The sequence below is a fragment of the Pseudophryne corroboree genome, chromosome 4 (assembly GCF_028390025.1).
Source record: "Pseudophryne corroboree isolate aPseCor3 chromosome 4, aPseCor3.hap2, whole genome shotgun sequence".
NCBI lineage: Eukaryota > Metazoa > Chordata > Amphibia > Anura > Myobatrachidae > Pseudophryne > Pseudophryne corroboree.
The window spans coordinates 95,083,084-95,111,066 of record NC_086447.1 but is presented as its reverse complement, the minus strand read 5'-3'; the positions used below and the strand labels follow the sequence as shown (position 1 = coordinate 95,111,066).

The following is a 27,983-nucleotide window of genomic DNA, read 5'->3' as shown; positions in this document are numbered from 1 at the left end:
TCTGGAATCAGGAGCGGCGATCGTAAGTATATTTTTTTTATTTTTTTTTATTTCCTTTCAGCGGCGCGACAAATGGGGGCGTGACTGACCACGCCCCTGTATTAAGCCACGCCCCTATCTTTTGCCCGGGGCGCCACAAGGGCAAGAACCGGCCCTGGGTACAGGAGCAAGGCCATGCGATAGTACTTTCCCTATCCACGCCACCAACCTGGTGGCGAGCGAAGTGGAGCAAGCCACAGAGCCTGAAGCGTGGCGAGCAAATCGAGCCCGCGAGGGTACATTTCGGGTACCCTGTTCAAGCCTTGCTCCTCCCCCAGGTGACATCAGAGGTTCTTTCCCCAACTTGGTTTTAACCATAACCATACTACCATGCCCCCAGTCCCTCTGTCTCCCGTGAATAGACGCTGTGCGCACCGCAGAGCAGTGACAAGAGGCTTCCCAACCCATGGGACACTGCGGCACACGGCATTGGTGGGACAGAGCGAGAGTGCCCAAGAAACGGGACCACCCCACCAAAATTGGGACAGTTGGGAGGCCTGCTTTAATATATGTCCCCACTTTATCACCCTGCCAGGCTTAGCACATAGAGCCTGAGTTTTAGACACCACCTCTGCTAATTCCAGGATCATGCCTTATAGAATAATTCTACAGTATACAGCAACAAAATAATCAGATTCTCAGTCCTTCCCACAGTGTCCACCGTTAGGGCCTCTGCTGATTCATGTATGCTTATACATCACTAGTGTCAGGTGACCCTTATGCCCACACTAAACATGGCGCCTGCGGGCCGGGCGGCCTCTCGCGAGAAGCTGACAGTGTGTGTCGTCGGCAGCGGTTTCCGGATTTTAGGTGCGGATGTCGGAAAGGACACTGCCCTGCCCTGCCGGGAGAGGGGCGGCTACGCTGCTGCTGACGGGCGCTGGGTGTCTGTCATGGCGATGGTGAGTACAGGCCGGGGCATCCCCAGGGGGGGCTGGCCGCCCCGCTGCCCGAGTTGGGGGGGCATGTGTGTAAGTGTGGTGTGATACAGACTGCCCCCACCCAACACACACTCGCACATCAATTTTACGTGTGTGTGTGTATATATATATATATATATATATATATATATATATATATATATATATTTTTATATACACACACACGTAAAATGTATGTGTGAGTGTGTATTGGGTGGGGGCAGTCTGTGTGTGTGTGTGTGTATATATATATATATATATATATATATATATATATATATATATATATATATATATATATATATATATAAAATTATTTTTCTTCTGATATATTTCTCCCCCTTACTGATGATGTGTAGTATTACTTTGCTGCATGACTGGGTTACTAGGTATCTCTGCTATTGTGGTGATTCACCATGGCTGTTACAGTATGTTCCAGTTCCAGACTTGTTTTCCAGGTATTCCATGATGCATGTAATTAGTGCACTAAATCATGTGAGGTTAAAAGCATTTATTTGTAATCTGAAGAGAGAATGGTGTGTAGAGACTTGTTGTGCAGTCTATGCCAGTATCCTTGTGATTGAATTTGGGGGAGATGTACTAAGCGGTGATAAAAGTGGAGAAGTGAGCCAGTGGAGAAGTTGCCCATGGCAACCAATCAGCACTGAAGTAACCTCTATAATTTAATATGAAGGGAGACAATACCGCACAGAAAATATTAGATATAGAAAATTGATTTTCTAAAACCAAAACCAAATAATTGCAAGAAAACTCTGTTTTCAAATTCTGATATTATTTGGTGGTGCACCCCGAGTCAGTATGAGAACATAAACAATAGGGAGAGAAGAAGACTCTTTTTTTTTTTGGGCGCACTCTTAACTTTAAATGAATATAGAAATTAGTCAGAATAAATTAAAATACAAGTTTTAATAATTCAACAAAATGAAGAAGATCAGTGGTTCATAAAGAGGATAATGGTGGTCAAACAATTAACAAGATATTCAAAATAGCCCAGTGTGCTGATACTCAATGAGAACTGGGTTCTGGCTGAAGGAAGGAAATTCTAAACGTTGTGTTTGACGGTACGTTCTATTAATAAGCCAGTCACTGTTATGCATTCCCCTGTCGAGATATATAAGTAATACAGTCTGGATACTGGTTGTACTTATAGATAATGTAAATATCTCTCTTGTATCCAGTCAAAGGGGAAGGGGGGGGGGGGGGGGGAAGAAGAAGAAAGGTGGAAATTGAAGAGCAGTGTGAATCTTGTGTTAGACACTGTGTAGGCTCAAACAATGAGCTCTACTACACTGAGTATTCCTCAATGGTCACCCACTTGAGTACTGACCCAGCCCAGCACTGATTAGCTTCCGAGATCGGACGGCTTCGACTCTTTTCCAGTGTGGTATGATAGTAGAGAGAATGACCAATAATTCGAAGCTCTGGAATCACTGATGAGAGTTCACGAATTTACAAAGTTATTCAGGACAGATACCAGGGATAGAGGAAGCCAGGTGGATCTGCTGCCAATGTTAGACAGGGACGTGGCCCTGAATCAATGGTGAGAGTCCACGAAAATAAAGAGAGGAAGGAAATAAGTGGACAGTAATATCAGTCTGATAGGCTAGTGATAATTAAATCACAAATATTCTAATTTTGGAAATAGTAGAATGAGCTATAACATCTATTCCATAATTGGCTGGAATTGCCTGGATAGAGGATGTTTGAGATAAAGAAACAGAGACAAAAAGAAGAGATAACAGTGTAACTGCTATAAAAAAGTATCCACTGCAAATTGTTAGTACTTTAAAGAGACAAATAAATAGCAGTGAGATTGTAACTGAATTGCAACTAGAAAGAATAACAGTGTAACTGCTACAGAGGGATCCACTGCAGGTTGTTAGTACTCCAGAGACATGAATAAATAGCAGTGAGGCTGTAACTAAGTTGCAGTGGTGTGTCCTGACTGGAGAAGATCTATTCAGGTTTTAGATTAAATCACTGCCAATATCATCATACATGTACAAGGCGTAATCGTAATGAAATATTATAATAAAGTCAATAAATATTGCTGATATTGATGTAACTGATGAGGCAGGAAAGAACCTATTGGCTCGAAGTCTGTCAGGATAATCTTGTGAAAAAGTGCAAAAGCGATAGTAATAAATGCTCACATAGGCAAATGAAGACAAATATTCAGCCACTGCGGGCCAACAACTTCCGATATACACTATACAACCAAATTAATGTATGAAGGTGAAAAAGAGAGTTGATATTACCCGCGCCAAGTGTAGGGGTAGATTATCCCCTTCTATAATATTATGAACCGTCTCCTCTCATATAGGTGCTGTCAGCCTGGTAAAGCCCCTGACATCTCGATTGGTGAGGAAGTTCAGGAGCCGCCGGTCTGATGGTGCCCTGGCGGGTGCAAGCAGCGGTCAGCTGTTTGTCAGTTCCGATATGTGAGAGTCAGGAGAGACGGAGAGCACAGCACAGCACTCTGCTGCCTGTGCTCTCCGTCTCTCCGTGTAGCGAATGTCTATACCCTCCTCTCGCTCATTACGGTTATTTCTTCCAGCGTCTGCCTGCCCCCAGTAGTAGGACGACTACTCCTTTGCTTCCTTTCATCTCGGCTGTAGTATGTACTGAGAACTCTGTTGTTAATTGTTACCTGTGCTGTTTCTGTTACTGTAATGTTAAGGTCTGTGTACCCTGTATTGTTCTAATGCCTGCCGTATGTACGGCACTGCAAAACACTTGTGGCGCCCTATAAATACAATGTAGTAATATTCATTTATTTATTTGTTTATTTCTGCTTTCGGTCCTTTAGAGCTTTGTCAGTAGAATGTTGCAGGAGGGGGAGGAGCTTGAGCATTTGTTGGTAAACTTAAAGTGCCTAAACTCCTGCTGCAGCAGTCTACCCCAGTGCAGCCAGTCTCCGCCAGAGGACTCAGAAAGGAGATTCTAACATAAGTACAAAAACGTAATGTTTAGGGGCAGGGTTGGAGAAAAAACGCCTTGTTTTTATATAAAAAACAAAACACTTTTTGGGGTTTAAACCTTTTTAAAGAAAAAAAAATGTATATGCATGTTTTAATGAGAAAAAAAAATTGAATCATGTATTGGATATCTTGATCAATAATATTTTTATGTTTTGTTGCATTAATAATGTTATTAGGCTTTCACTTATTTAACATATTTCAATAAAAACATTTTTTTTTTACCGCTTATTCCTATTCCGTCTGAATATATGTAAATAGACTAAACCTATTACTACATACAAAGTACACTCAAATAGATGAAATTGAAAATAAGAACAAGTTAATGTTAAGCATTAGTTCTACTTAATAGTATAATTAAATAAATCTAAGTAGTAATAGAAAATGTAAACTGCAAAAGCACTTTTCAGAGAAACCCACACAAAAGGGAGGAGTTAAGCATTATCACTCAGCATGCCACTGGCATTTAGCATTTTGCAAAAAAAACAAAATTTTTTAGTACAATAGGTTGTGTTTTTTGTTTTTTTTGTTTTTTTTAAGCAGTCATGGCACTGTGCCTGTAGTCACAGCATAATAAAAAACAAAACCCCCCAGAGTGGTTTAAAACAAAAAACAAAACACTTGGCTTAAACCAGCCAACCGTGTTTAGGAGTTTTTATTTAACAGTGATAGGGAGGCCAATCGGGATTGAAAAATGATCAATCCTGGGATACCCAGGATTGGCTACATTTCAATGTGTCCCCCCGCGCCCCCTTCCTCGCCCTACCCAGCCCAAATAACTCACAGCAATCTGGACGGGTGGGTGGCACACATCCTGGGCGGGCAGCCAGTGCAGGGTGGCGGTGAGGTCCGACGGGCGGCTGGCTGCGCAGCGTGACCTCTTACTTCACGTCATGCTGTGCAGTGCACCCAGCCGGAGCCACGTGTGAGGTGAGGTGAGCAGGGGGAGCCGGGCTGCGTCTGAGCCTCCGGTGGGCGCTCAATGCTGCCCGGCATATAAAAAAAGCTAGGTTTATGGCCAATCCCGAAATCCCTGTGAGCGACCTCAACTAGTGTTTCCCCGCCTGGCCGGCCGGGCGGTCGGCGGCCGCCCGTCCACACTGAGCGATGTGACCGCTCATGTTGCTCAGTGACGTCACGCAGCGGCCGGCCATGCATGCAGCTTCTGGACGACAGTCCAGATCGAGCTTGCATGCACTGCCAACAGCGACGATCATTGCCGACCTGTGGGGCCGTGCATTGATCGTCGCTGGCGGCATACACACTTGCCGACGAAATGAGTGGCGTCGCTCAGGAAGGGGGGAAATGAGTGACATCGCTCATCTTATCAGCAAGTGTGTATGGACCTTTATGACACCAACCTGAGGGGGGGGGATGAGCAAAACCTCTATTTACTTTCCACAGGTATTGCAGTCCTTTTTTAACACACCCTAATGTGGCATTTGTGCTGTAAAAGGTTTCATGAGATTTGGTTATACGTTGTATTTTCTTTCAGTCTGACTTTAGCCTGGAGGGGGCACTGGATGATAGAAGTGAAATTTTGTTGGTTGTCACCTTTTTCTTTCCAAATCTTTGGGCAGCAACTAACCACAATACTGCTTCTTGATGCCTTAGAACAAATCTGGGCAAATTGATCCTAAAGGAGCCAGGGCCAGGAAATCTGTATATTGAGAAAATGTGAGGCACGCCATGTGTGTCCCAAAGAGCATTCTTCTAATGCGCAATATACTTGATGGACAAAACCTGCAGTGTCTGTTCAGCTAGTGTCCAACAATTCTCTGTTCCCCCATATATTGCCTGCCCATGGCAGCTGGTGTCTTTTACATATCTTTCCTGACAAACCATCCTGGGCTCCCACATTACGTGAACATGCTCCACTAGCGCCCCGTCATACCAGACAAGGTATCCACATTCCAGCCACTAACTACAGCGTGTGGACATTCCAGCCGGTGTCTCCAAATGCCTACCTATAGACCATGGGACTGCAACCTGCAGCTCTCCACACCCCAACATGTCATGCCACAGTTTTGCTTTTAAGACCAGCTAAAACTGAGGCAGGGCATTGCTTGGATGTGTAGTTCCACAGCAGCTGGAGAGCCGCAGGTTGCGGACACATGCTGCAGACAAACTGTAGCAGGGCCATCACTGCTACCTTACATAGGATATTCAGTGTTAGCGGGTTGCATGGTGACGCCAGGATACCACATACTACTGCTTGTATAGACTATGGTTCTGCCAGTGAAGGTAGAGGGTTTCTAGAACTCTGCACCAGTTCCCCAACCCGGGCATCACCCAAGCTTTTATTTGGCATGTACTTGCCTGGCTCTGACTGACTTTGTGCACATATTAATGATGCATATTAGAGCCATAAATCTGCTGTAACTGCGCATGTAGTGTGTTGTCACTATATATACACAATGGGCCATAATAGCACATTCATTTTTCTTTTCCCTTCCGCGTAGCAGGATGAAGTTGTACAAAGATGAGGGAGGCTGACACATCTGACACAATGAAGCCCCAAGACAGGTACTGTCCGTTCCATCAGGAGTTATTTATCTGTGTTGTCGGCTGGAAAATTCAAGTGACCGGGTTCTGGGATACGATGTATTAAATATGGAGACACGGGACATATATTAAAAAGGATAAGCATTTATTTATCTAAGTTACAATAATGAAAACATGCAAGTATTAAGTTATACTCTATACTCGGTTCTAATAATAGCAAGAACAAATTAGAATACTTTGTTCTTATCTCAGATGTTTTAACATATGTCCCATATGATGATCAAGTAGTTTAAATGATGTGCTCCAGTAGCCCTCGGGATCACTCTTTAATAACTCCAGCTGAATTGATTAAACTGAGGTGGGTTATAGAAGTCTAAATTCGCTGCAGACAAACCTAGCTTCAATCAGAACTAATCTATGTGTAAGTCTCCAGGCTCTATAGCCCTGCAAGGATACGCTAACATTGTCTTAACAGAGATTACATTCAGGGTCTGTGAAGCTGGGTGCAGTCGTTGTTAACATAACATAGTTTGTTATACTTGACAGGTGTCCCCTTTCACCCAATTATGAATTCAATACCCCAAACATTTTACTAAACAGTTTCCATCTGAGATACTGTTAATAGGAACATATATTTATTATAATCAGCCAGCCTGAAAGCCGTGTGCACTCCTTGCTCACTATGTCTTTCACACGAGGTCAAAGGTGAAAGACAACTTGTAACTTAACGTGAGACTATGTCTGCAAAGCACAAATCCTGATAAAAAGTACATATATAAAGCAATGAGGTCATACATATACAAAATGGAGTTGTACATGGACAAAATAGCGTCTAAAAAGTAGTTAAAAATATCACTATACAATCTGACTGGATGCTGCTCCTTATTGGAGATTCAGTGTGCAGTGAATGCCGGCTTCCCTGCTGTTACCTGTCCAGCAGTATCAGTGTATGCTCCTAGTGTGGTTAAGCCTTTGTAATTTGTAATGCACATTTGTAGTAGTAGTAGTATTATAATAATAATAATTCTAGAGCTTCCAGGGCTGGGAGAATGTCCAGTGAGAGGAAGAGATGCGACTCCTTTGTGAACAGCCTGTTTGAAGAAGACGACGCTGGCGCTAACGCTTCTCCGGAAGATGATGAAAATTGTGTATGTATATCTCAATAAAGAGTAATAATTCTGCAACCTATTAGGTGCAGTAAATTGCAGGTCTCCAGCTCTTACTGATTCTGTGGATACCTTTGTCTGTGTGTTTAGTACAGTCCTGTGTCTGCCATTATTGTTTCTGTTTTATACTTGAAAGTGTAACCATGTAACCGCTAAAGATGAAGACTGCATCAGTTCTTCAGGGAGGGGCGGCGACTTCTTATTGCTACCCATTCTTCATTCATATGCCTGTGTTCCAAATCTTCTCCATTCTGTAAGGGGTATATTTACTATAGTGCCCATAGCATCTTCTAGAAGGAGCTAGAGCAGGCATTCCCAACCCCCTGTCCTCACACTAACAGTCATGGTTTTAGTGGTAGCCATGCTTGAGCACAGGTAGTAAGCCGTGGACAGAGATCAAGTGCCAGCCAGCCAGTCAGCTGCTAACTGCCATGTTACAGGCTGTGAAAAATGACAGGAGTGTATTGACTGGTACTTTATCTCCGTCCACTTTATCTCCCTGCAAGGCTTAGTAAATAAACCCTTAATTAGCTCTTCAGTTACTTTGCTTTAACCATCTGCGCTGAAGCCTGAATATCGCTAAAACCTGCCATGTCGGTGTGCCTTGAGGGCCGAGGTTGGGAATGCCTGTGTTAGATAAATGATAAATAGAATCTAATTGGTTGCTATGGGCAACATCTCCACTACTAAAAACCCGCACTTTAGTATATTTTCCCCTTAGTGTCAGAGTGGCTCCTTAGTCAGGTTTGCTATCGGTCCGTGTTGTGATACAGGGTGCTTTGTGTCACCTTGTAGGCAGATGTTGTTATCAAGATGTGGAAAAACGGGTTTACAATCAATGACGGACAACTCAGGGACTACACCGATGCTGCAAACCGTCAGTTCATGGACTCTATGAGGAAAGGGTAAGTGGAGACGTACTCCTTTATTTTTATTTTTCTCCGTAAATGTCAATAATCACTCTTAGCCAGTGTTTTCTTTAATGATGTGTTTTTAATGTTCTATTCAGGGCTTGTTACAATTTTGACAGGATACAAGAATACACATATTGCCAATTGGTATCACACTAACCAATCACAAACCCTCCCCATACTGCCCCCTGGAGGCGATGGAGTCCTGCTTTCTCCCAACTGTATTTAGCAGTAGTCAGTCATACTTTGTGTGTGTGAGTCTGTTCTCTTATGGTTGCAGTATTATTTTTTTATTATTTGTGGACTTAGCAGTATTTTATTTAATTAAACTTTGAAAGGATAGGAAGGATCTTAGGGACGTTATATATTTTCCGATCCATGGGTACCAGTGTTAATTTACTACACTATATTACCAGAAAATTGGTCCATTATTGCATAGTTCATCCCCAAAATCTAGTGGTGGGGAATAATGAAAACTCACTATTAGTCATGATCATAAATATCATTAAAAGTTATTGGCCTGTGTATGTAATGATTTATACCCCTTTCAGACTGCCAGATATGGACACAGGTTATTGGCACATGAGCGCACATAACCAGTGTTCATGTGTGGTCTGAAAGGTGCCAGGGGAAATGTACCAGGTCGAGTGACCCGGTATTTCAACACTGGTCGCGAGCAGGGTTGAACTCATGTTCATCCCAGCTCACTGTGCGGTGTGAACGGAAGCCGTGTCGATGCGACCCGTTTCCCGTTCACTGTGTGTGTACGGGTAGTGATTGGAGATCCTGTGATCTCCAAGCACCGCCACCACTGATGGCACCAACCCGGCAATATGCCGGGTTTCAGACAGCGGCGGTGGGGCGCACCCTGGGAGCTCCCGTGTCAGTCTCCCGTGTGCGACCCACCTCGGGCGCTGTTAAAGGGGTGTTATACTCGGAGCAGCCCCATACGAATCAGTTAGTGATAGGCTTCAGAGGGTTTTGGCAAGTGATCCGGCCACTTCCCCTGAACACGAAATGGCTTGAAATCGTCCATTTTGGCCAACACGACATTGTAAATAAAACCTGGGAGTCGGCCCAAGCAATTGTATCGGCCTGTACAGTATATCACTAGTGTCAGCCTTACTGGTTTGTCCCTTTTCATCTTACTGAATAGATTTTGTAGCCAGATGTGCTGTAGTGTTGTCTGTAACATACAGGTTTCATGGTAGTGGCACACTGCTTTGGGCAGCACTGATTACAGGACACAACGCTGTATATTCGTGAAACAAAATGGTGTATGTATTGCAGAATACAGTAATGCTGCAGCGCCTTTTGATATTTTCTGTGCCAGGGAGCTCCCCTCAGAGTTGGAGAGGACGTTTGAGAAAGAAGAGGTGGCTGTGAACGTTGTAGACCGGAAAAGTGAAGAGTACTCGATCAGAAAGAAACGCATGGATCCATTCTCCGGGCAGGGTCACCGACTGGGAAGGTGAGAGTCCTACAAAGTTGCCCACTAACTAAGGCTATCGGTTGACCATAAAGTGCCAACATATGCTGGAGCGCTGTACAATATAAATGCAATACTTTATCAGACACTGAAGATACACGTGTGAGGTAATTAGCTGACCTCTTTGGTTTAGTTGTGATTTGCAAGTTTGGTCAAGATTTAACAGAAATATAATTGTTCAACTTTGATCATTTTGAACGCCCATAACAACTTACATTAAAAATGTAAACAACATTTTTATTTTTTATTTTTAAAGCTATTTACACAACTATGTTACACACCACACGCTTTTGATTCTGGTGCATGTGCCCCATAGTCCTGTTCGCACAGCTTTCTGGGGCAAGATTTCGGGAGTGATGTCAGCAGTCACAGACCGTGACATCATTCCCAGGGGGCCAGAGCAGCAGGAGTATATCCGTTCTGCAATTGTACAGAATGGATGTACTCTTTCTTTCTCTGACGTCCTAAGTGGATGCTGGGGACTCCGTAAGGACCATGGGGATAGCGGCTCCGCAGGAGACAAGGCACAAAAGTAAAAGCTTTAGGATCAGGTGGTGTGCACTGGCTCCTCCCCCTATGACCCTCCTCCAAGCCTCAGTTAGGTTTTTGTGCCCGGCCGAGAAGGGTGCAATCTAGGTGGCTCTCCTAAAGAGCTGCTTAGAGTAAAAGTTTTATTAGGTTTTTTATTTTCAGTGAGTCCTGCTGGCAACAGGCTCACTGCAACGAGGGACTTAGGGGAGAAGAAGTGAACTCACCTGCGTGCAGGATGGATTGGCTTCTTAGGCTACTGGACACTAGCTCCAGAGGGACGATCACAGGTACAGCCTGGATGGGTCACCGGAGCCGCGCCGCCGACCCCCTTGCAGATGCTGAAGAGAGAAGAGGTCCAGAAATCGGCGGCTGAAGACTTCCCAGTCTTCTTAAGGTAGCGCACAGCACTGCAGCTGTGCGCCATTGCTTTCAGCACAGTTCACACCAACGGTCACTGAGGATGCAGGGCGCTGGGGGGGGCGCCCTGGGCAGCAATGAAAGTACCTATGCTGGCTAAATATACATCACATATAGCCTCTGGGGCTATATGGATGTATTTAACCCCTGCCAGGTTGTCAGAAAAACGGGAGAAGAAGCCCGCCGAAAAGGGGGCGGGGCCTATTCTCCTCAGCACACAGCGCCATTTTCCCTCACAGAACTGCTGGTGGGAAGGCTCCCAGGCTCTCCCCTGCACTGCACTACAGAAACAGGGTTAAAACAGAGAGGGGGGGCATTTTTGTGGCGATATTATTACATATTAAGATGCTATAAGGGAAAACACTTATATAAGGTTGTCCCTGTAAAATTATAGCGTTTTGGTGTGTGCTGGCAAACTCTCCCTCTGTCTCCCCAAAGGGCTAGTGGGGTCCTGTCCTCTATCAGAGCATTCCCTGTGTGTGTGCTGTGTCGGTACGTGTGTGTCGACATGTATGAGGACGATGTTGGTGAGGAGGCGGAGCAATTGCCTGTAATGGTGATGTCACTCTCTAGGGAGTCGACACCGGAATGGATGGCTTATTTAGGGAATTACGTGATAATGTCAACACGCTGCAAGGTCGGTTGACGACATGAGACGGCCGGCAAACCAATTAGTACCTGTCCAGGCGTCTCAAACACCGTCGGGCTTTAAAACGCCCATTACCTCAGTCGGTCGACACAGACACGGACACTGACTCCAGTGTCGACGGTGAAGAAACAAACGTATTTTCCATTAGGGCCACACGTTACATGTTAAGGGCAATGAAGGAGGTGTTACATATTTCTGATACTACAAGTACCACAAAAAAGGGTATTATGTGGGGTGTGAAAAAACTACCTGTAGTTTTTCCTGAATCAGATAAATTAAATGAAGTGTGTGATGATGCATGGGTTTCCCCCGATAGAAAATTATTGGCGTTATACCCTTTTCCGCCAGAAGTTAGGGCGCGTTGGGAAACACCCCCTAGGGTGGATAAGGCGCTCACACGCTTATCAAAACAAGTGGCGTTACCGTCTCCAGATACGGCCGCCCTCAAGGAGCCAGCTAATAGGAGGCTGGAAAATATCCAAAAAAGTATATACACACATACTGGTGTTATACTGCGACCAGCGATCGCCTCAGCCTGGATGTGCAGCGCTGGGGTGGCTTGGTCGGATTCCCTGACTGAAAATATTGATACCCTTGACAGGGACAGTATTTTATTGACTATAGAGCATTTAAAGGATGCATTACTATATATGAGAGATGCACAGCGGGATATTTGCACTCTGGCATCAAGAGTAAGTGCGATGTCCATGTCTGCCAGAAGATGTTTATGGACACGACAGTGGTCAGGTGATGCAGATTCCAAACGGCACATGGAAGTATTGCCGTATAAAGAAAAAGACACCGTCTTTCAGCCTCAGTCCTTTCGTCCCCATAAGGGCAAGCGGGCAAAAGGCCAGTCATATCTGCCCAGGGGTAGAGGAAAGGGAAGAAGACTGCAGCAGGCAGCCCCTTCCCAGGAACAGAAGCCCTCCACCGCTTCTGCCAAGTCCTCAGCATGACGCTGGGGCCGTACAAGCGGACTCAGGTGCGGTGGGGGGTCGTCTCAAGAGTTTCAGCGCGCAGTGGGCTCACTCGCAAGTGGACCCCTGGATCCTACAAGTAGTATCCCAGGGGTACAGATTGGAAATTCGAGACGTCTCCCCCTCGCAGGTTCCTGAAGTCTGCTTTACCAACGTCTCCCTCCGACAGGGAGGCAGTATTGGAAACAATTCACAAGCTGTATTCCCAGCAGGTGATAATCAAAGTACCCCTCCTACAACAAGGAAAGGGGTATTATTCCACACTATTTGTGGTACTGAAGCCAGACGGCTCGGTGAGATCTATTCTAAATCTGAAATCTTTGAACACTTGCATACAAAGGTTCAAATCAAGATGGAGTCACTCAGAGCAGTGATAGCGAACCAGGAAGAAAGGGACTATATGGTGTCCCTGGACATCAAGGATGCTTACCTCCATGTCCCAAATTGCCCTTCTCACCAAGGGTACCTCAGGTTTGTGGTACAGAACTATCACTATCAGTTTCAGACGCTGCCGTTTGGATTGTCCACGGCACCCCGGGTCTTTACCAAGGTAATGGCCGAAATGATGATTCTTCTTCAAAGAAAAGGCGTCTTAATTATCCCTTACTTGGACGATCTCCTGATAAGGGCAAGGTCCAGAGAACAGTTGGAGGTCGGAGTAGCACTATCTCAAGTAGTTCTACGACAGCACGGATGGATTCTAAATATTCCAAAATCGCAGCTGATTCCGACGACACGTCTGCTGTTCCTAGGGATGATTCTGGACACAGTCCAAAAAAAGGTGTTTCTCCCGGAGGAGAAAGCCAGGGAGTTATCCGAGCTAGTTAGGAACCTCCTAGAACCAGGCCAAGTGTCAGTGCATCAATGCACAAGAGTCCTGGGAAAAATGGTGGCTTCTTACGAAGCGATTCCATTCGGCAGATTTCACGCAAGAATTTTTCAGTGGGATCTGCTGGACGAATGGTCCGGATCGCATCTTCAGATGCATCAGCGGATAATCCTGTCTCCAAGGACAAGGGTGTCTCTTCTGTGGTGGCTGCAGAGTGCTCATCTACTAGAGGGCAGCAGATTCGGCATTCAGGACTGGGTCCTGGTGACCACGGATGCCAGCCTGAGAGGCTGGGGAGCAGTCACACAGGGAAGAAATTTCCAAGGAGTGTGGTCAAGTCTGGAGACTTCTCTCCACATAAATATACTGGAGCTAAGGGCAAGTTACAATGCTCTGAGCCTAGGAAGACCTCTGCTTCAAAGTCAACTGGTGCTGATCCAGTCGGACAACATCACGGCAGTCGCCCACGTAAACAGACAGGGCGGCACAAGAAGCAGGAGGGCAATGGCAGCAAGGATTCTTCGCTGGGCGAAAAATCATGTGATAACACTGTCAGCGGTGTTCATTCCGGGAGTGGACAACTGGGAAGCAGACTTCCTCAGCAGGCACGACCTCCACCCGGGAGAGTGGGGACTTCATCTGGAAGTCTTCCACATGATTGTGAACCGTTGGGAAAGACCAAAGGTGGACATGATGGCGTCCCGTCTGAACAAAAAACTGGACAGGTATTGCGCCAGGTCAAGAGACCCTCAGGCAATAGCTGGGACGCTCTGGTAACACCGTGGGTGTACCAGTCGGTGTATGTGTTCCCTCCTCTGCCTCTCATACCCAAGGTACTGAGAATTATAAGACGGAGAGGAGTAAGAACTATACTCGTGGCTCCGGATTGGCCAAGAAGGACTTGGTACCCGGAACTTCAAGAGATACTAAGAAGGGACTTGCTTCAGCAAGGATCATGTCTGTTCCAAGACTTACCGCGGCTGCGTTTGACGGCATGGCGGTTGAACGCCGGATCCTAAGGGAAAAAGGCATTCCGGAAGATGTCATCCCTACCCTGGTCAGAGCCAGGAAGGAGGTGACCGCACAACATTATCACCGCATTTGGCGAAAATATGTTGCATGGTGTGAGGCCAGGAAGGCCCCCACGGAGGAATTTCAACTCGGTCGATTCCTGCATTTCCTGCAAACAGGACTGTCTATGGGCCTCAAATTGGGGTCCATTAAGGTTCAAATTTCGGCCCTGTCGATTTTCTTCCAGAAAGAATTGGCTTCAGTTCCTGAAGTCCAGAAGTTTGTCAAGGGAGTACTGCATATACAACCCCCTTTTGTGCCTCCAGTGGCACTGTGGGATCTCAACGTAGTTCTGGGATTCCTCAAATCACATTGGTTTAAACCGCTCAAATCTGTGGATTTGAAATATCTCACATGGAAAGTGACCATGCTGTTGGCCCTGGCCTCGGCCAGGCGAGTGTCAGAATTGGCGGCTTTGTCTCACAAAAGCCCATATCTGATTGTCCATTCGGACAGGGCAGAGCTGCGGACTCGTCCCCAGTTTCTCCCTAAGGTGGTGTCGGCGTTTCACCTGAACCAGCTTATTGTGGTACCTGCGGCTACTAGGGACTTGGAGGACTCCAAGTTGCTAGATGTTGTCAGGGCCCTGAAAATATGTTTCCAGGACGGCTGGAGTCAGGAAAACTGACTTGCTGTTATCCTGTATGCACCCAACAAACGGGGTGCTCTTGCTTCTAAGCAGACGATTGCTAGTTGGATGTGTAGTACAATTCAGCTTGCACATTCTGTGGCAGGCCTGCCACAGCCAAAATATGTAAATGCCCATTCCACAAGGAAGGTGGGCTCATCTTGGGCGGCTGCCCGAGGGGTCTCGGCTTTACAACTTTGCCGAGCTGCTACTTGGTCAGGGGCAAACACGTTTGCAAAATTCTACAAATTTGATACCCTGGCTGAGGAGGACCTGGAGTTCTCTCATTCGGTGCTGCAGAGTCATCCGCACTCTCCCGCCCGTTTGGGAGCTTTGGTCTAATCCCCATGGTCCTTACGGAGTCCCCAGCATCCACTTAGGACGTCAGAGAAAATAAGAATTTACTTACCGATAATTCTATTTCTCGTAGTCCGTAGTGGATGCTGGGCGCCCATCCCAAGTGCGGATTGTCTGCAATACTTGTACATAGTTATTGTTACAAAAATCGGGTTATTATTGTTGTGAGCCATCTTTTCAGAGGCTCCGCTGTTATCATGCTGTTAACTGGGTTCAGATCACAGGTTGTACAGTGTGATTGGTGTGGCTGGTATGAGTCTTACCCGGGATTCAAAATCCTTCCTTATTGTGTACGCTCGTCCGGGCACAGTATCCTAACTGAGGCTTGGAGGAGGGTCATAGGGGGAGGAGCCAGTGCACACCACCTGATCCTAAAGCTTTTACTTTTGTGCCCTGTCTCCTGCGGAGCCGCTATCCCCATGGTCCTTACGGAGTCCCCAGCATCCACTACGGACTACGAGAAATAGAATTATCGGTAAGTAAATTCTTATTTTTTCATCCACTAGGGGTCACTGGAGTACTCTTGGGATATGGACGGTTTCCGTAGGAACAAGGCACTGAATATTCAAATTTAGAACTCTCCTCCCCTCCATATCCCAGAGTACCTCAGTGTTTTTTCTGTGCTTCTCGTAGCAACGGCTTGTGTGGAGCTTAAACCACACTACTTTGAATATTTTTTTATTTTTATTTTTTAAATTTTTTTTTTTTTCTGCCTTTTACCTTTTCTACTAACAGCACATCCCTTCCCAGTTTCTGTAAAAACTTGGGTCCGGGATAGTGCCGCTGTACGGAGCAGCGCATGGCGTGTCGGTCCTCACAAAGAGCACCCTCACAGCCACACGCAGCACATTCCCTGACTGCTGCTACAGCTGGACGGAGCTTACAGATAGAAGCCCCGTCACAGCCTTCGCCTCTGGAGTCAGGTATGCTGGGGGTACGGGGCAGTCAGCGCACGCTGCCGCTTCGCTGTGTGGGGACACTGTTCACTGAAGACGGACGCCGCTCGCACTGCACCCGCAACGCCTCCCCTGACAGGCCGCCCGGCAACCGCTCCGGACCGCGCCGCCTCCACCACTGAGCCTCGCCGGCCGCCGCTCACACCCGCCGACCGCCGCGCTCACCCGCCGCTCGCACCCGCCCGCCACACACGCGCCGGCTGCCGCTGCAGGACGCTCCATTACAGCGCTCCCCGGCTCCCTGCAGGTACCCGCGCCCCGGCATTCCCGCTCAGACAGCGGTACACGAGGGGGGAGGGGGGAGGGAGCAGAGGGGGGACAGGACATTAGCGGAGGGCTGCATACGGGGGGAAATAGGCTGTTAAGCCTATATTACAGGGTTGGCTACATGTTACATATACCCTACACTGTAAGGCATGGCAGCCATTTTAATCTTGCTTCCTGTCTTCCTGTTGTGATTCCAGATCCTGTACTGCATCTCTACTCCACCGAAGACACAGGGGTGTTGGTGGGAATTTGGGATCAGTTTCATATCGTACTGGAACGTGCACTACACCTTGCCAGATATATATATCTATATCTATATCTATATCTATATCTATATCTATATCTATATCTATATATATATATATATATATATATATATATATATATATCTCACCTTAGTATTATTTACTGAGTCGTGCAGGTTGTCTGTCTTTGTGTATTGTGTTGTCTGTCGGCATAATGAGTAAGGCACCAGCAAAACCTAAAAACCACTGCCTTGTCTGTCAGTGTTACCGGATGGATCTACCACATGCACAGTATGTTTTGTGGATTCCGCTACAAATACGATTACGGCTCCGCTGTCCAAACCGGTTTCATTCCCGGACCCTCCATGGGCTATGCTAGCAGATGTCATGGCTGGATTGCAATCTGAATTGGCCGCCGCTCGACAGGAGCGGGAAGCGGCAAGATCTGAGTCTAGGGTGAGACCACTAGGACTACCGGAGGGGTCTCAGCCTTGCCAAAAGTCCAAGTCCATTGTGGATAGTAGGGATAAATTTCATTTGTCTTATGATTTACCAGTTTCTGCTATGTTACAGTCTGACGACTCTATGCCAGACCTCACTGCGCAAGATGACGGTGAGGAGGGCGAAGTAGACCAGCAGTCAGATAGTGAAGATTTTGACAGCCCAGGCATTGATAATCTCATCAGAGCGGTGCGTCAGTCTCAGAGGTTTACAGAATCTGAGGAGCCTCTGACGAATGATGAAGTCGTCTTTGCTAAACGACAGAGGACTCCGATGTGTTTTCCGGTTTCGGAATCTCTTAATAAGATGTTACTGGAAACACGAAAGAATCCGGATTAACGGTTTTCTATTCCTCGCAGGTTTAAGTCTAGTTACCCGTTTCCGGAGTCTGTGACAGCTACATGGGAGAATCCGCCATTGGTGGATTCGTCTGTGTCTAAACTTACTAAGAAATTAACCATACCAGTACCGACGGCTACTACGCTTAAAGACCCTTCAGACCGTAAAATTGAAGCTATGCTAAAATCCATGTATATAGCAGCAGGGGTGTTGCTTAGACCTGGGTTGGTTGGCATTTGGGTAACTAAGGCGCTCATGGTATGGATAACAGAACTCAAATCTGCCCTACATGACAATCACCTTATACTTCTCGCTGATCAAATCTGGGAAGCTGCTGATTATCTATGTACAGCTTCTACTGACGTCTGTCAGCTCATTTCTCGCCTTTCCTCGTCGCTAGTTACAGCACGACGAGCACTCTGGCTGCGCTCTTGGCAAGCGGAGGCGGAGGTCAAAAGAGGTATAGAGGCGTTACCTTACGGTGGCGAGAAGTTGTTTGGTCCTGAATTGGACAAATGGATTGCTGAGGCCACGGGTGGTAAGTCTGTTTTCTTACCATTGCCTCCAACGGCGCCTAGACGGAAATACTCGGGGCCGGCGTTCAAATCCTTTTGGCCTCAGCCCTTTCGAGGCCGTGGTAGAGGACCAGCCACGGCCGGTAGACAAGGTCGAGGGCGTGGTTTCCACCAAACCAACGCCAGTCGTCAAGACGCTAAGGTCACCGACAAACCAGTGGCATGACGGACTCCCAGCCCATCTTGGATCTCCAATTGTGGGAGCACGCCTTCAGACGTTCCATTTGGCGTGGTTTCAGACGTCCACAGATGGGTGGATCCGCAATTTAGTGCTAAAAGGTTACAAAATAGAATTCGACTGTCTCCCGCCACTGCGGTTTTTCAAGACAGGACTGCCTGTGTCGGACGACAAAAGGGCGGTTCTGCAAATTGCCATTCAATCTCTGTTGGAGTCAGCAGTTTTGATTCCGGTCCCTGTACACCAACAAGGGCAGGGTTATTATTCCAGTCTGTTTGTGGTACCAAAGCCGGATGGCTCGGTCAGGCCAATATTGAACTTAAAGGGCCTCAATCAGTACGTCACTTACTACAGATTCAAGATGGAATCTCTGCGGTCAGTAATTGCAGGTTTAGAGCCACAGGAATTCATGATTGCGCTGGATCTCAAAGATGCGTATTTACACATTCCGATTTGGCCACCTCATCAGAGGTTCTTGCGGTTTGCAATCCGGCAGAACCATTACCAGTTTCAGGCTCTACCGTTTGGCCTCTCGTCAGCGCCTCGGGTATTCACCAAAGTGATGTCTGTGATGATAGCTCATCTCAGATCCCTGGGAGTGATCATAGTTCCGTACTTGGACGATCTGCTCATCAAAGCTCCGTCTCAACAGATGCTCCTCCAACATGCGTTGCTAACGTACGATGTCCTAGTTCAGCACGGTTGGATTGTCAACTTCAAGAAATCACATCTGATTCCGTCTCAACGACTGCAATTCCTAGGTATGATTCTCGATACGGTAAATCAAAGAATTTACCTACCAGAACGGAAAGTACAGATCATTCGTCATCTGGTTCGATTGGTGCTCAAGCCACGCACAGTCTCGGTACATCTGTGCATTCGCCTCTTAGGCACAATGGTGGTGGCTTTCGAAGCGCTTCAGTTCGGGAGGCTTCACTCACGTCCTTTTCAACTGGATGTGCTCGCACAGTGGTCGGGCTCGCATCTGCAGATTCACCACAGAGTGAGGTTGTCGCCACGGGCCAGGGTATCTCTACTCTGGTGGCTCAATGTACACAATCTGACCGCAGGGAAACGGTTCGGCGCCTGGAATTGGATAATTCTAACGACGGACGCGAGTCTCAGAGGTTGGGGAGCTGTAGTTCGAAATTGTCAGCTCCAGGGTCTCTGGGCGGATCACGAAAGATTGCTGTCTATAAATGTCCTGGAACTCCGGGCAATTTACAATGCGCTACGACAAGCAGTGCACATTCTTCGGTCTCAGCCTGTCCAGGTGCAGTCGGACAATGCGACGGCGGTCGCATACATCAACAAACAAGGAGGAACGAGAAGCTGCATGGCAATGCGAGAAGTAGCTCGAATCCTCAATTGGGCCGAGCGTCACCAAGTGATGTCGGCAGTGTTCATTCCGGGAGTGGACAACTGGGAGGCGGATTATCTCAGCCGTCGGGATTTCCATCCAGGAGAATGGGCATTACATCCAGAAGTGTTTCACATGTTGGCCCAGAGGTGGGGTTACCCTCAAGTGGACCTGATGGCATCTCGCCACAATCATCAAACGCCCCAGTATGTGTCCAGAACGCGAGATCCAAAGGCTGTGGCGGTGGATGCTCTCACCGTCGCATGGCCGTACAGCCTCGTGTACCTGCTTCCGCTGCTCCCTCTGTTGCTAAAACGGATCAAAAGAGAGGCCGTCACAGTCATACTAGTGGCGCCTCATTGGCCTCGGAGAGCTTGGTTCTCGGATCTCCGAGGACTACTCGCAGACGAGCCTTGGCCGCTCCCACTTCGTCCGGACTAGTTACAACAGGGTCCGTTCCTTTACCCCGATTTAGCGCTGCTGCATTTGACGGGGTGGCTGTTGAGACCGCCCTCTTAAGGAGAGAGGGCATTCCAGAATCTGTTATACCAACCATGTTACGTGCTAGGAAGCCAGTTACGGCAGCTCATTATTACAGAATCTGGCGTGCCTATATAGGTTGGTGTGAGCATCGGAAGTTTCCGACATCATCTTTTAAGTTATCCCGTCTTTTGTTATTTCTACAGACGGGGCTGGATGGAGGACTGCGTTTATCTACACTAAAGGTGCAGGTATCTGCTTTGTCAATTTACTTTCAAAGACGATTGGCTCTATTGCCGTCTGTACACACTTTTCTGCAAGGTGTCCTCAGAGTACAGCCTCCATTCATTCCACCTACAGCGCCATGGGACTTGAATCTGGTTTTAGATTTCTTACAGTCTTCATATTTTGAACCCTTACACCAAGTGGATATTAAGTTTCTCACTTGGAAAACAATTTTCCTTCTAGCCTTGGCTTCGGCAAGGCGTGTTTCCGATTTGGGTGCCTTGTCATGCAAGCCACCGTATTTGGTGTTTCATGATGACAGAGCGGAACTTCGGACGAATCCCGCTTTCCTACCAAAGGTAGTGTCATCCTTTCACATCAATCAACCAATAGTAGTTCCTGTGTTGACAGGAAATTCTAGAACCTTGGATGTGGTACGCGCTTTACGAGTTTGTGTCCCGAACATCTACAGTTCGTAAGACGGATACGTTGTTTGTTCTGTATGATGCTGCCAAGATGGGTTGGCCAGCTTCTAAGCAGACCTTATCCAGATGGATTAAACTGACCATACGTCAGGCTTACCTTCATGCTCGGTTACAGCCGCCTACATCAGTAACAGCTCATTCCACACGTTCGGTGGGAACTTCATGGGCAGCTGGTCGTGGGGCTTCTACGACGCAGCTTTGCCGTGCGGCTACCTGGTCATCAGTGCACACGTTTGTGCGCTTTTACAAGTTTGATACGTTTGCGGCATCAGCTTCTAGCTTTGGCCGCCTAGTGTTACAGGTGCCAAACTGCTCTCCCGCCCACGGGGGAAGCTTTGGTACGTCCCAAAAGTACTCCAGTGACCCCTAGTGGATGAAAAAGAAAATAGGATTTTGGTACTTACCAGGTAAATCCTTTTCTTTGAATCCATAGGGGGCACTGGACGCCCACCCAGAGCAGTTTTACCTGGTTTGCGGTAAGTTCAGGGAATCTTATGGTAACACATTCTCACCGACTGGTTCAAGTTTCAAGTTCTATCGGTTATTGTGCCAACTGTTTAGTTGTCAGTCACGTTATGTGTCAACTTTATTGTTGTCCGTTTTTGTTATATGTAATTCTCCATTGTCAACCTCTCTATCGCTCCTGTTCGGCTCAGTAAAAAACACTGAGGTACTCTGGGATATGGAGGGGAGGAGAGTTCTAAATTTGAATATTCAGTGCCTTGTTCCTACGGAAACCGTCCATATCCCAAGAGTACTCCAGTGCCCCCTATGGATTCAAAGAAAAGGATTTACCTGGTAAGTACCAAAATCCTATTTTTACAGCCGGGGGTTGGCGCTGGGATGGGACAGTGTCTGTGAAAGCCCAGCTGGCTGTGGTCGCATAACACAAGACTGCGCCAGCTAAGTGGTTAATCCATTTCACCGCTGTTTTTGGACAGGAAAACTATTTGACCAGACAGAAAACACCATTTCGTTTGTTTGTCAGAGACAGCATATGAGTATTATGGTTACTTCTGGAGACATTGGGGGTAATTCAGACCTGATCGTATCAGCAAATTTGTTAGCCGTTGGGCAAAACCATGCACACTGCAGGGGGGGGGGGGGGGGGGGGGGGCAGATGTAACATGTGCAGAGAGAGTTAGATTTGGGTGGGGTGTGTTCAAACAGAAATCTAAATTGCAGTGTAAAAATAAAGCAGCCAGTATTTATCCTGCACAGAAGCAATATAACCCACCCAAATCTAACTCTCTCTGCACATGTTACATCTGCCCCACGTGCAGTGCACATGGTTTTGCCCAACTGCTAACAAATTTGCTGCTGTGATCAACTCTGAATTACCCCCATTGTAGGGGGTCTGTGGGAGAAATCTGTATAACAGGTACTTTCATGTCCTTTCATTGCCTCAGCGCTGCCCCAAAAATAGTTACCAAAGCCTGGGCCGATACGGATAACGAGGATGAGCTGATCCTTCCTACTGTGGAGCTGAATGAGAAGGAGCCTTTTACAAACATCAAGATCTGGCTGGCTGACGGCAAGAGGGTTGTCCAGAAATTCAACACTTCACATAGGTAATATGAATGCTACTGCTGAAACATTACCTGCTGTGCATGGAATGCGGGGAAAATCCCGGCAGTCAGAATACCGACACATCCCAGGTGTAGTTTTTGGGATTAGGGTTTGGCTGCAGCAGGGGGGGCGGCCAGGGTTTGGCAGGGGGGCGGCCAGGGTTGAGGGGTAGGGCGAAAATACAGGGATGTCTGGATTCCGCTGTCAGCCTCCTGACTGTCGGGATCCCAGCTGCCGGGATTTAGTTCTCCACCCCTGTGCATAGCTACAGCCATAGGTCTCCTATTTGTGAATATATGTTAAAGGGGCACATGTGTTGCTTTTTTCCCTTTTATTTAAGATTATGCCATTATATTGCAAATGGTTCTTTACATCAATCCATGCGTTTGATAACTAGTGTAATATAAGATATGTAACTTATAAAATCTGACCTATTTTATTGAGGCTCTATTAAGCCCATATTAATGAATGGAGCCTTGCACCTGCTGACGTGTAAATATTCCATGGGAGAGCTTATATCCCCTTCGTTGTTTCATTTCTGTGTACATTTGTGCCTTTTCATGTAAGTGTGTGTCAGTACATCAGACCACCTATAGGTTGCGCTGTTTACATGTTAATGCTGTCACCCTCTGTCCTGAAGGATATCTTTTATAGTATACTCGTATGATGTTCTAAGGCAAGTGTTTGCACAGCTATAAGGCTGTATGCCGTGCTAGCTGGTTACTTACGAAGGTCTGATCCCTAAGATGTTTGCACTGTTGGGCTCTATGGGGGTCATTCCGAGTTGTTCGCTCGCTGGCTAGTTTTAGCAGTCGTGCAAACGCTATGCCGCCGCCCACTGGGGAGTGTATTTTAGCTCAGCAGAAGTGTGAACGCATGTGCAGCCGAGCTTTGCAAAACCAGTTTGTGCAGTTTCTGAGTAGCTCTGAACCTACTCAGCGCTTGCGATCACTTCAGCCTATCCGTGTCCGGATTTGACGTCGTACACCCGCCCTGCGAACGCCCAGCCACACCTGCGTTTTTGCAAACACTCCCTGAAAACGCTCAGTTGACACCCAGAAACGCCCCCAACCTGTCAATCTTCTAGCAGCCGCCAGTGCGATGGAAAACTTTGCTAGAACGTGAGCACAACCACAAAGGGCTTTGTACCCGTGCGGGGCATGCGCAGAAATGCCATTTTTTCACCTGATCGCTGCGCTGCGAAAATTGTCAACTCTGAATGACCCCTATGTCCCGTTTATAGGCCCATACACACGGGGGGATTTTGAGCTGAAAGCAGATCACTTTTGGTGTGTTGAGCTGCTTTCAGCTCAAAGCCGCCCAGTGTGTATGCACAACCAATGAGCTGTGAACGCTGATGCGCGCTCCCACTTCATCGCTGGCAGCCGCCGTTCATCTACTGGTATTACCAGTAGATGAACGGCGGGGTGAGCGGCTTTCCATAGCGTCCTGCTATGGAAAGCCGTTGACATCGCTGGGCAGGGGGGGAAAATTGCTCAGTGTGTGACTAGTGCCTGACCAATCGCGGCTTGATGGAATATTGTACAGATGTGACACCTCTAGAGAGTCTAGCATTGGGTGAAAGGGTCCTACAGCGTGTTCCTTACCCTATGGGGCAGCTTTGGGACACCCAGTGTCTCCAGTGCCCCCCATGAATGAAAGGGAAAATGGAGAAGAGGAGCCTGTGCTGTCAAGGTTTTCTATTTAGTGCTCGGACTTCTCCAGCAGCAGCTACACCCAGTGTCCGCCATAGACTTCAAAGACCAGGATTTATCAGGTGTTAAAATCCCATTATTACGCTGTGCTCTGTTATTCTGTAACTTATGTTGGGGTTATTCCCCTCTGTAGTGTAAGTTAATAGGAATTGGTGTCTGTGACTATATAAAAAGACAAAGCCATTTGGGTCAGGGAACACCCCGATTATCATATGTCCTTCTAATTAGACCTCTGTAAACTCATCTTATTTTTTTAATGCAGATTTTTTTGCCTTTTTTATGAGTCCATATCCGTATGTAAGCTACGCACACCAGTACTTCAGGAAACCTGCTATCCTGGCTTTATATAGACGACTATATCTCCATAGATCACCTATGATGTAAAATCTCCTTCCCTACGAATAGTACAACCTCCCTGCAGGCTGCACTGTTATAATAAGTGCCTGTGTGGGCAGCTTTACTAGGCGACTCTAGATTGTGCTATTTCCGCGGTATCCGTTCAGATGGTCGACACTCATTAGGTCGACCCCTATTGGTTGATACATGAAAATGGTCGACATGGCTTTAATAAAAATAAATAAATAGATTTTTACCTTTTTCATACTTTGCCATCCACGTGGATTACGACTGGGAATAGTAACTTGTGCCGAGCGTAGCGAGGCACCTTGCCCAAATCATGGCGAGCCATGCAAGAGGACGCGGTACACTAATTGGGGTTTCTGGTCATGTTACGGAAAAAATAACACCAAAAACAGTTCAAAAATCCGTGTCGACCATGTCCATGTTGACCTAATGACTGTTGACCTTAACATTGTAGATCATGCATACCGGAACCTATTTCCGCACCATGAGAACTATTTGCAGAGTCCTAAACTGTGATCTCTAATATCATATGACAAAAACAAATTGGACTTTTGATTTATTCCGCACAAACACCCCATGAATATTCTGAACACACCACATGATTCCGTAGCTTCTAGAACCACATTTATCTGCAATATATCTGTCTCCTGCATCACATTTCGGGGATCTTGTGTGGTGTGACTGAGGGAGTGGAGTTATGCATTATAAGTTCTCTGTGAGGTTAGTGTGCTCTCACTGTCTTCCCGTCTTTGGCCTTATGTCCCCCTATAAAGCCCCTCTCTCCCTAAGGACTGGTCACTCCTCTTCTGTGTGGATGGTCTGTGGTCCTCCATGAAACTGGTGTGTAATAAATGTTGTGTAACAAATGTGAATACCCTCGTGTTTTGTCTCTTGCGTACATGTTACAACCCTGTATTAAAAACGTCTTTTTGTTTTATTTTGCATTAAGGATCACCGATGTCCGAAACTTTCTGGAGAACATCCCTTGTAAGTCAGGGAAGATGCCTTTTAAGCTGGCGACCTCCTTCCCACTGTGTGACTTGCTGGACGAGACCATCACCCTACAGGAAGCCCGGCTGCAGAATGCCGTACTGGTCCAAAGACTGCAGAAAACCACAGAACCTTTCAGGAACACTTAGTCCGAAACCCCTCGATACCCGGTGCTATAGATCACGGAGATCCCAAAATGTAGAGATTAGTTTTGTTTAGGACTTTTTTTTTCTTGTTAAATCTGAGAAGCACTGTGAGCAGACTGTACTCCTCCACTGGTGTAGCGGCTTTGGCCAACCTGTTCTGTTTTCATGAACGTGAGTGATTGGATGGAAAAGGAGAACTGAAATACATTGCTACACATGCTCGGACTGCCTCATTGTAATCCACTTGCACCCTCTCAGGTTTTCCCCCAAAGAGTGTCAGGCCCGTTTACAACACTCTGACAAGTGCTCTGCTGGCATTTGCTGACATTGATGGCTTTAAAGCGCAGTGCGTAATCCCGTCTTGTAATGGTTAATTAGGATAGTAGCAACCACTTTGGAATGCGTTATGCAGAGCATGCAAGAAACGTTTAATCATTGTTTTAGCGGTGCGAGATAATGCAGCTTGGATCATGCGCATTAAGGTGAACCAGGACCTGTTGCCTCCTTACAGTGCAGGCAGCCATCTTTGTGGGTGGAGCCAATATTTGTCAGAATGTACCAAGGAAGCCGACAGAAATGTTGCTGCTGCGTTGTATGTTGGCAACAGGTGGATGCTTTTTAAGGTAATAATTTTAGTCCGTTTTACTAGACATGAAGGGGTCTATTCATGTGAGAATGCGATGGTTTGTTTTTACTTACCACCAAACATCGCATTCTTACGGGCTGCTTTTTTTTTCATATACTTATCCCAATTCATGATCCTTTGCCGGCTTCCTGATGCGATGCGGTATCTGGTCCCATAACGATTCTGTCTTCACTCCTCCTACCGCTACTTGATTGGCAGTGTTGTGATTCTGCGCATGCGCTCCTTAATTCCAGTCCTCTTCCGTCTTCTGCGCATGCGCCGGCGGCTTCTGTCCGAGGTGAGACCAATCATCTCAGCGGCGCAGGGTAGGTGCAGCCGGCAGTGCGGAGGTGGTGACCAGGCATATGCATATGTCGGGTCACCTCAGCGGCGGAGTGACTGGGGGGGGGGGCGGAGGTGGACAGGCGGTGGGAGCAATGCCTCGGGGGAACTGTGACAGCGGCCCAGGCAGTCAGGAGGAGGAGACCCAGCATATGCAAATGTGTATGCCCTGGGCTCCTGTAATTGGCTCCTGTCACGGAAGGAGGCGGGGAGAAAGCAGGAAACCGTTGTGCAGGAGACGGATGTCTTCACTGCTCTTCTCCCTTACAAGCCTCCCTCCGCCATTCTGAGATGGTGATGGGATTTTGCAAAGCGGAACAGAAAGCTGGGCTTTCCTATCCTACATGAATTGCACTCGCCATACAAAAGTGTGGTGATGCGATTCAGCCACAGAGCAGGGGTGCCGCTGAAGAAGACAGAACCTTCTCCATGGTAACCCGCTCTGTGAATTGCAGTAAATAGAGAAAAGCCCTGTGTACCGCAAAACAGGGCGTTTTCTCTGTTTCATGAATAAACCCCTAAAACTGAGTCCTGTACATTTTATGTAGCAGAACAGACATTACCCTCTGGACTTCTGGTTGTTACATAAAGTACTAGCAGCATGCTGAGTGCATTCCCCTTTCTTTCTCTTCTTCAGGGCATTGTATAACGGGAAGAAAGAGCCTTTACACCCAGTGACCGTACGCTTCTGCTTCCCCCTCCCCCAGCTCATGGCCACTTGGCCTGCTAGACATTACAGATCACAAGTAATGTCAGGCCTGCCCCGTGCTGTCGGCTCACGACGAAGGACTGTTCTGCATACTAACGTCACCTGGTTGCAGTGTGTGTGTTAGCCAATTAACATTTTCGGGCTTCGTTTTTATATATCTATTAAACATTTTAAGCTAACGGTGTGTAATTTTGGCTGCTTATTTAAGTGTTAATTACTCTGTTTTTGAGTCGGGTCAGATACATCAATGAACCTAACCGGTGCTCATGCAGGTCACATGGCCTTCCCTGGGTGAGGCTGCTACACTGTATGGTGTGAGGGGTACTGGATGCTTACACAGTTAGTTCCCTTCACATGGCATTGTGCATCATAGGACGGATTCAGATGTGTACGCAATGCTGATACTTATGCAGATGAGCTAT

General features: G+C 47.0%; 1 protein-coding gene across 6 annotated transcripts; it reads left to right on the top strand.

The window, feature by feature from the left end:
- Positions 1 to 27,740, top strand: UBXN2A (UBX domain protein 2A). Of its 6 annotated transcripts, none has more exons than XM_063915295.1 (7): positions 1 to 22; positions 6,421 to 6,484; positions 7,494 to 7,611; positions 8,425 to 8,534; positions 9,874 to 10,011; positions 22,512 to 22,673; positions 25,699 to 27,740. In XM_063915295.1, the coding sequence occupies exons 2-7, from the start codon at positions 6,441 to 6,443 to the stop codon at positions 25,886 to 25,888; spliced, it is 762 nt and encodes a 253-aa protein (XP_063771365.1). In that variant the 5' UTR covers positions 1 to 22; positions 6,421 to 6,440; the 3' UTR covers positions 25,889 to 27,740. The 6 variants fall into 6 exon arrangements, with proteins under 6 accessions (XP_063771365.1, XP_063771368.1, XP_063771366.1 ...); XM_063915298.1 differs by having other exon boundaries at positions 4 to 22; positions 7,503 to 7,611; XM_063915296.1 differs by lacking the exon at positions 1 to 22 and adding an exon at positions 834 to 941 and having other exon boundaries at positions 6,424 to 6,484; positions 7,503 to 7,611.
- Positions 27,741 to 27,983: the final 243 nt, after the last annotated feature.

Coding starts and splice junctions, on each gene's coding strand:
- UBXN2A (XM_063915295.1), top strand. CDS start 6,441: ATGAGGGAGGCTGACACATCTGACACAATGAAGCCCCAAGACAG. Junction 8,535..9,873: donor ATGGACTCTATGAGGAAAGG/GTAAGTGGAGAC, acceptor TTTCTGTGCCAG/GGAGCTCCCCTCAGAGTTGG. Junction 22,674..25,698: donor AAATTCAACACTTCACATAG/GTAATATGAATG, acceptor TTTTGCATTAAG/GATCACCGATGTCCGAAACT.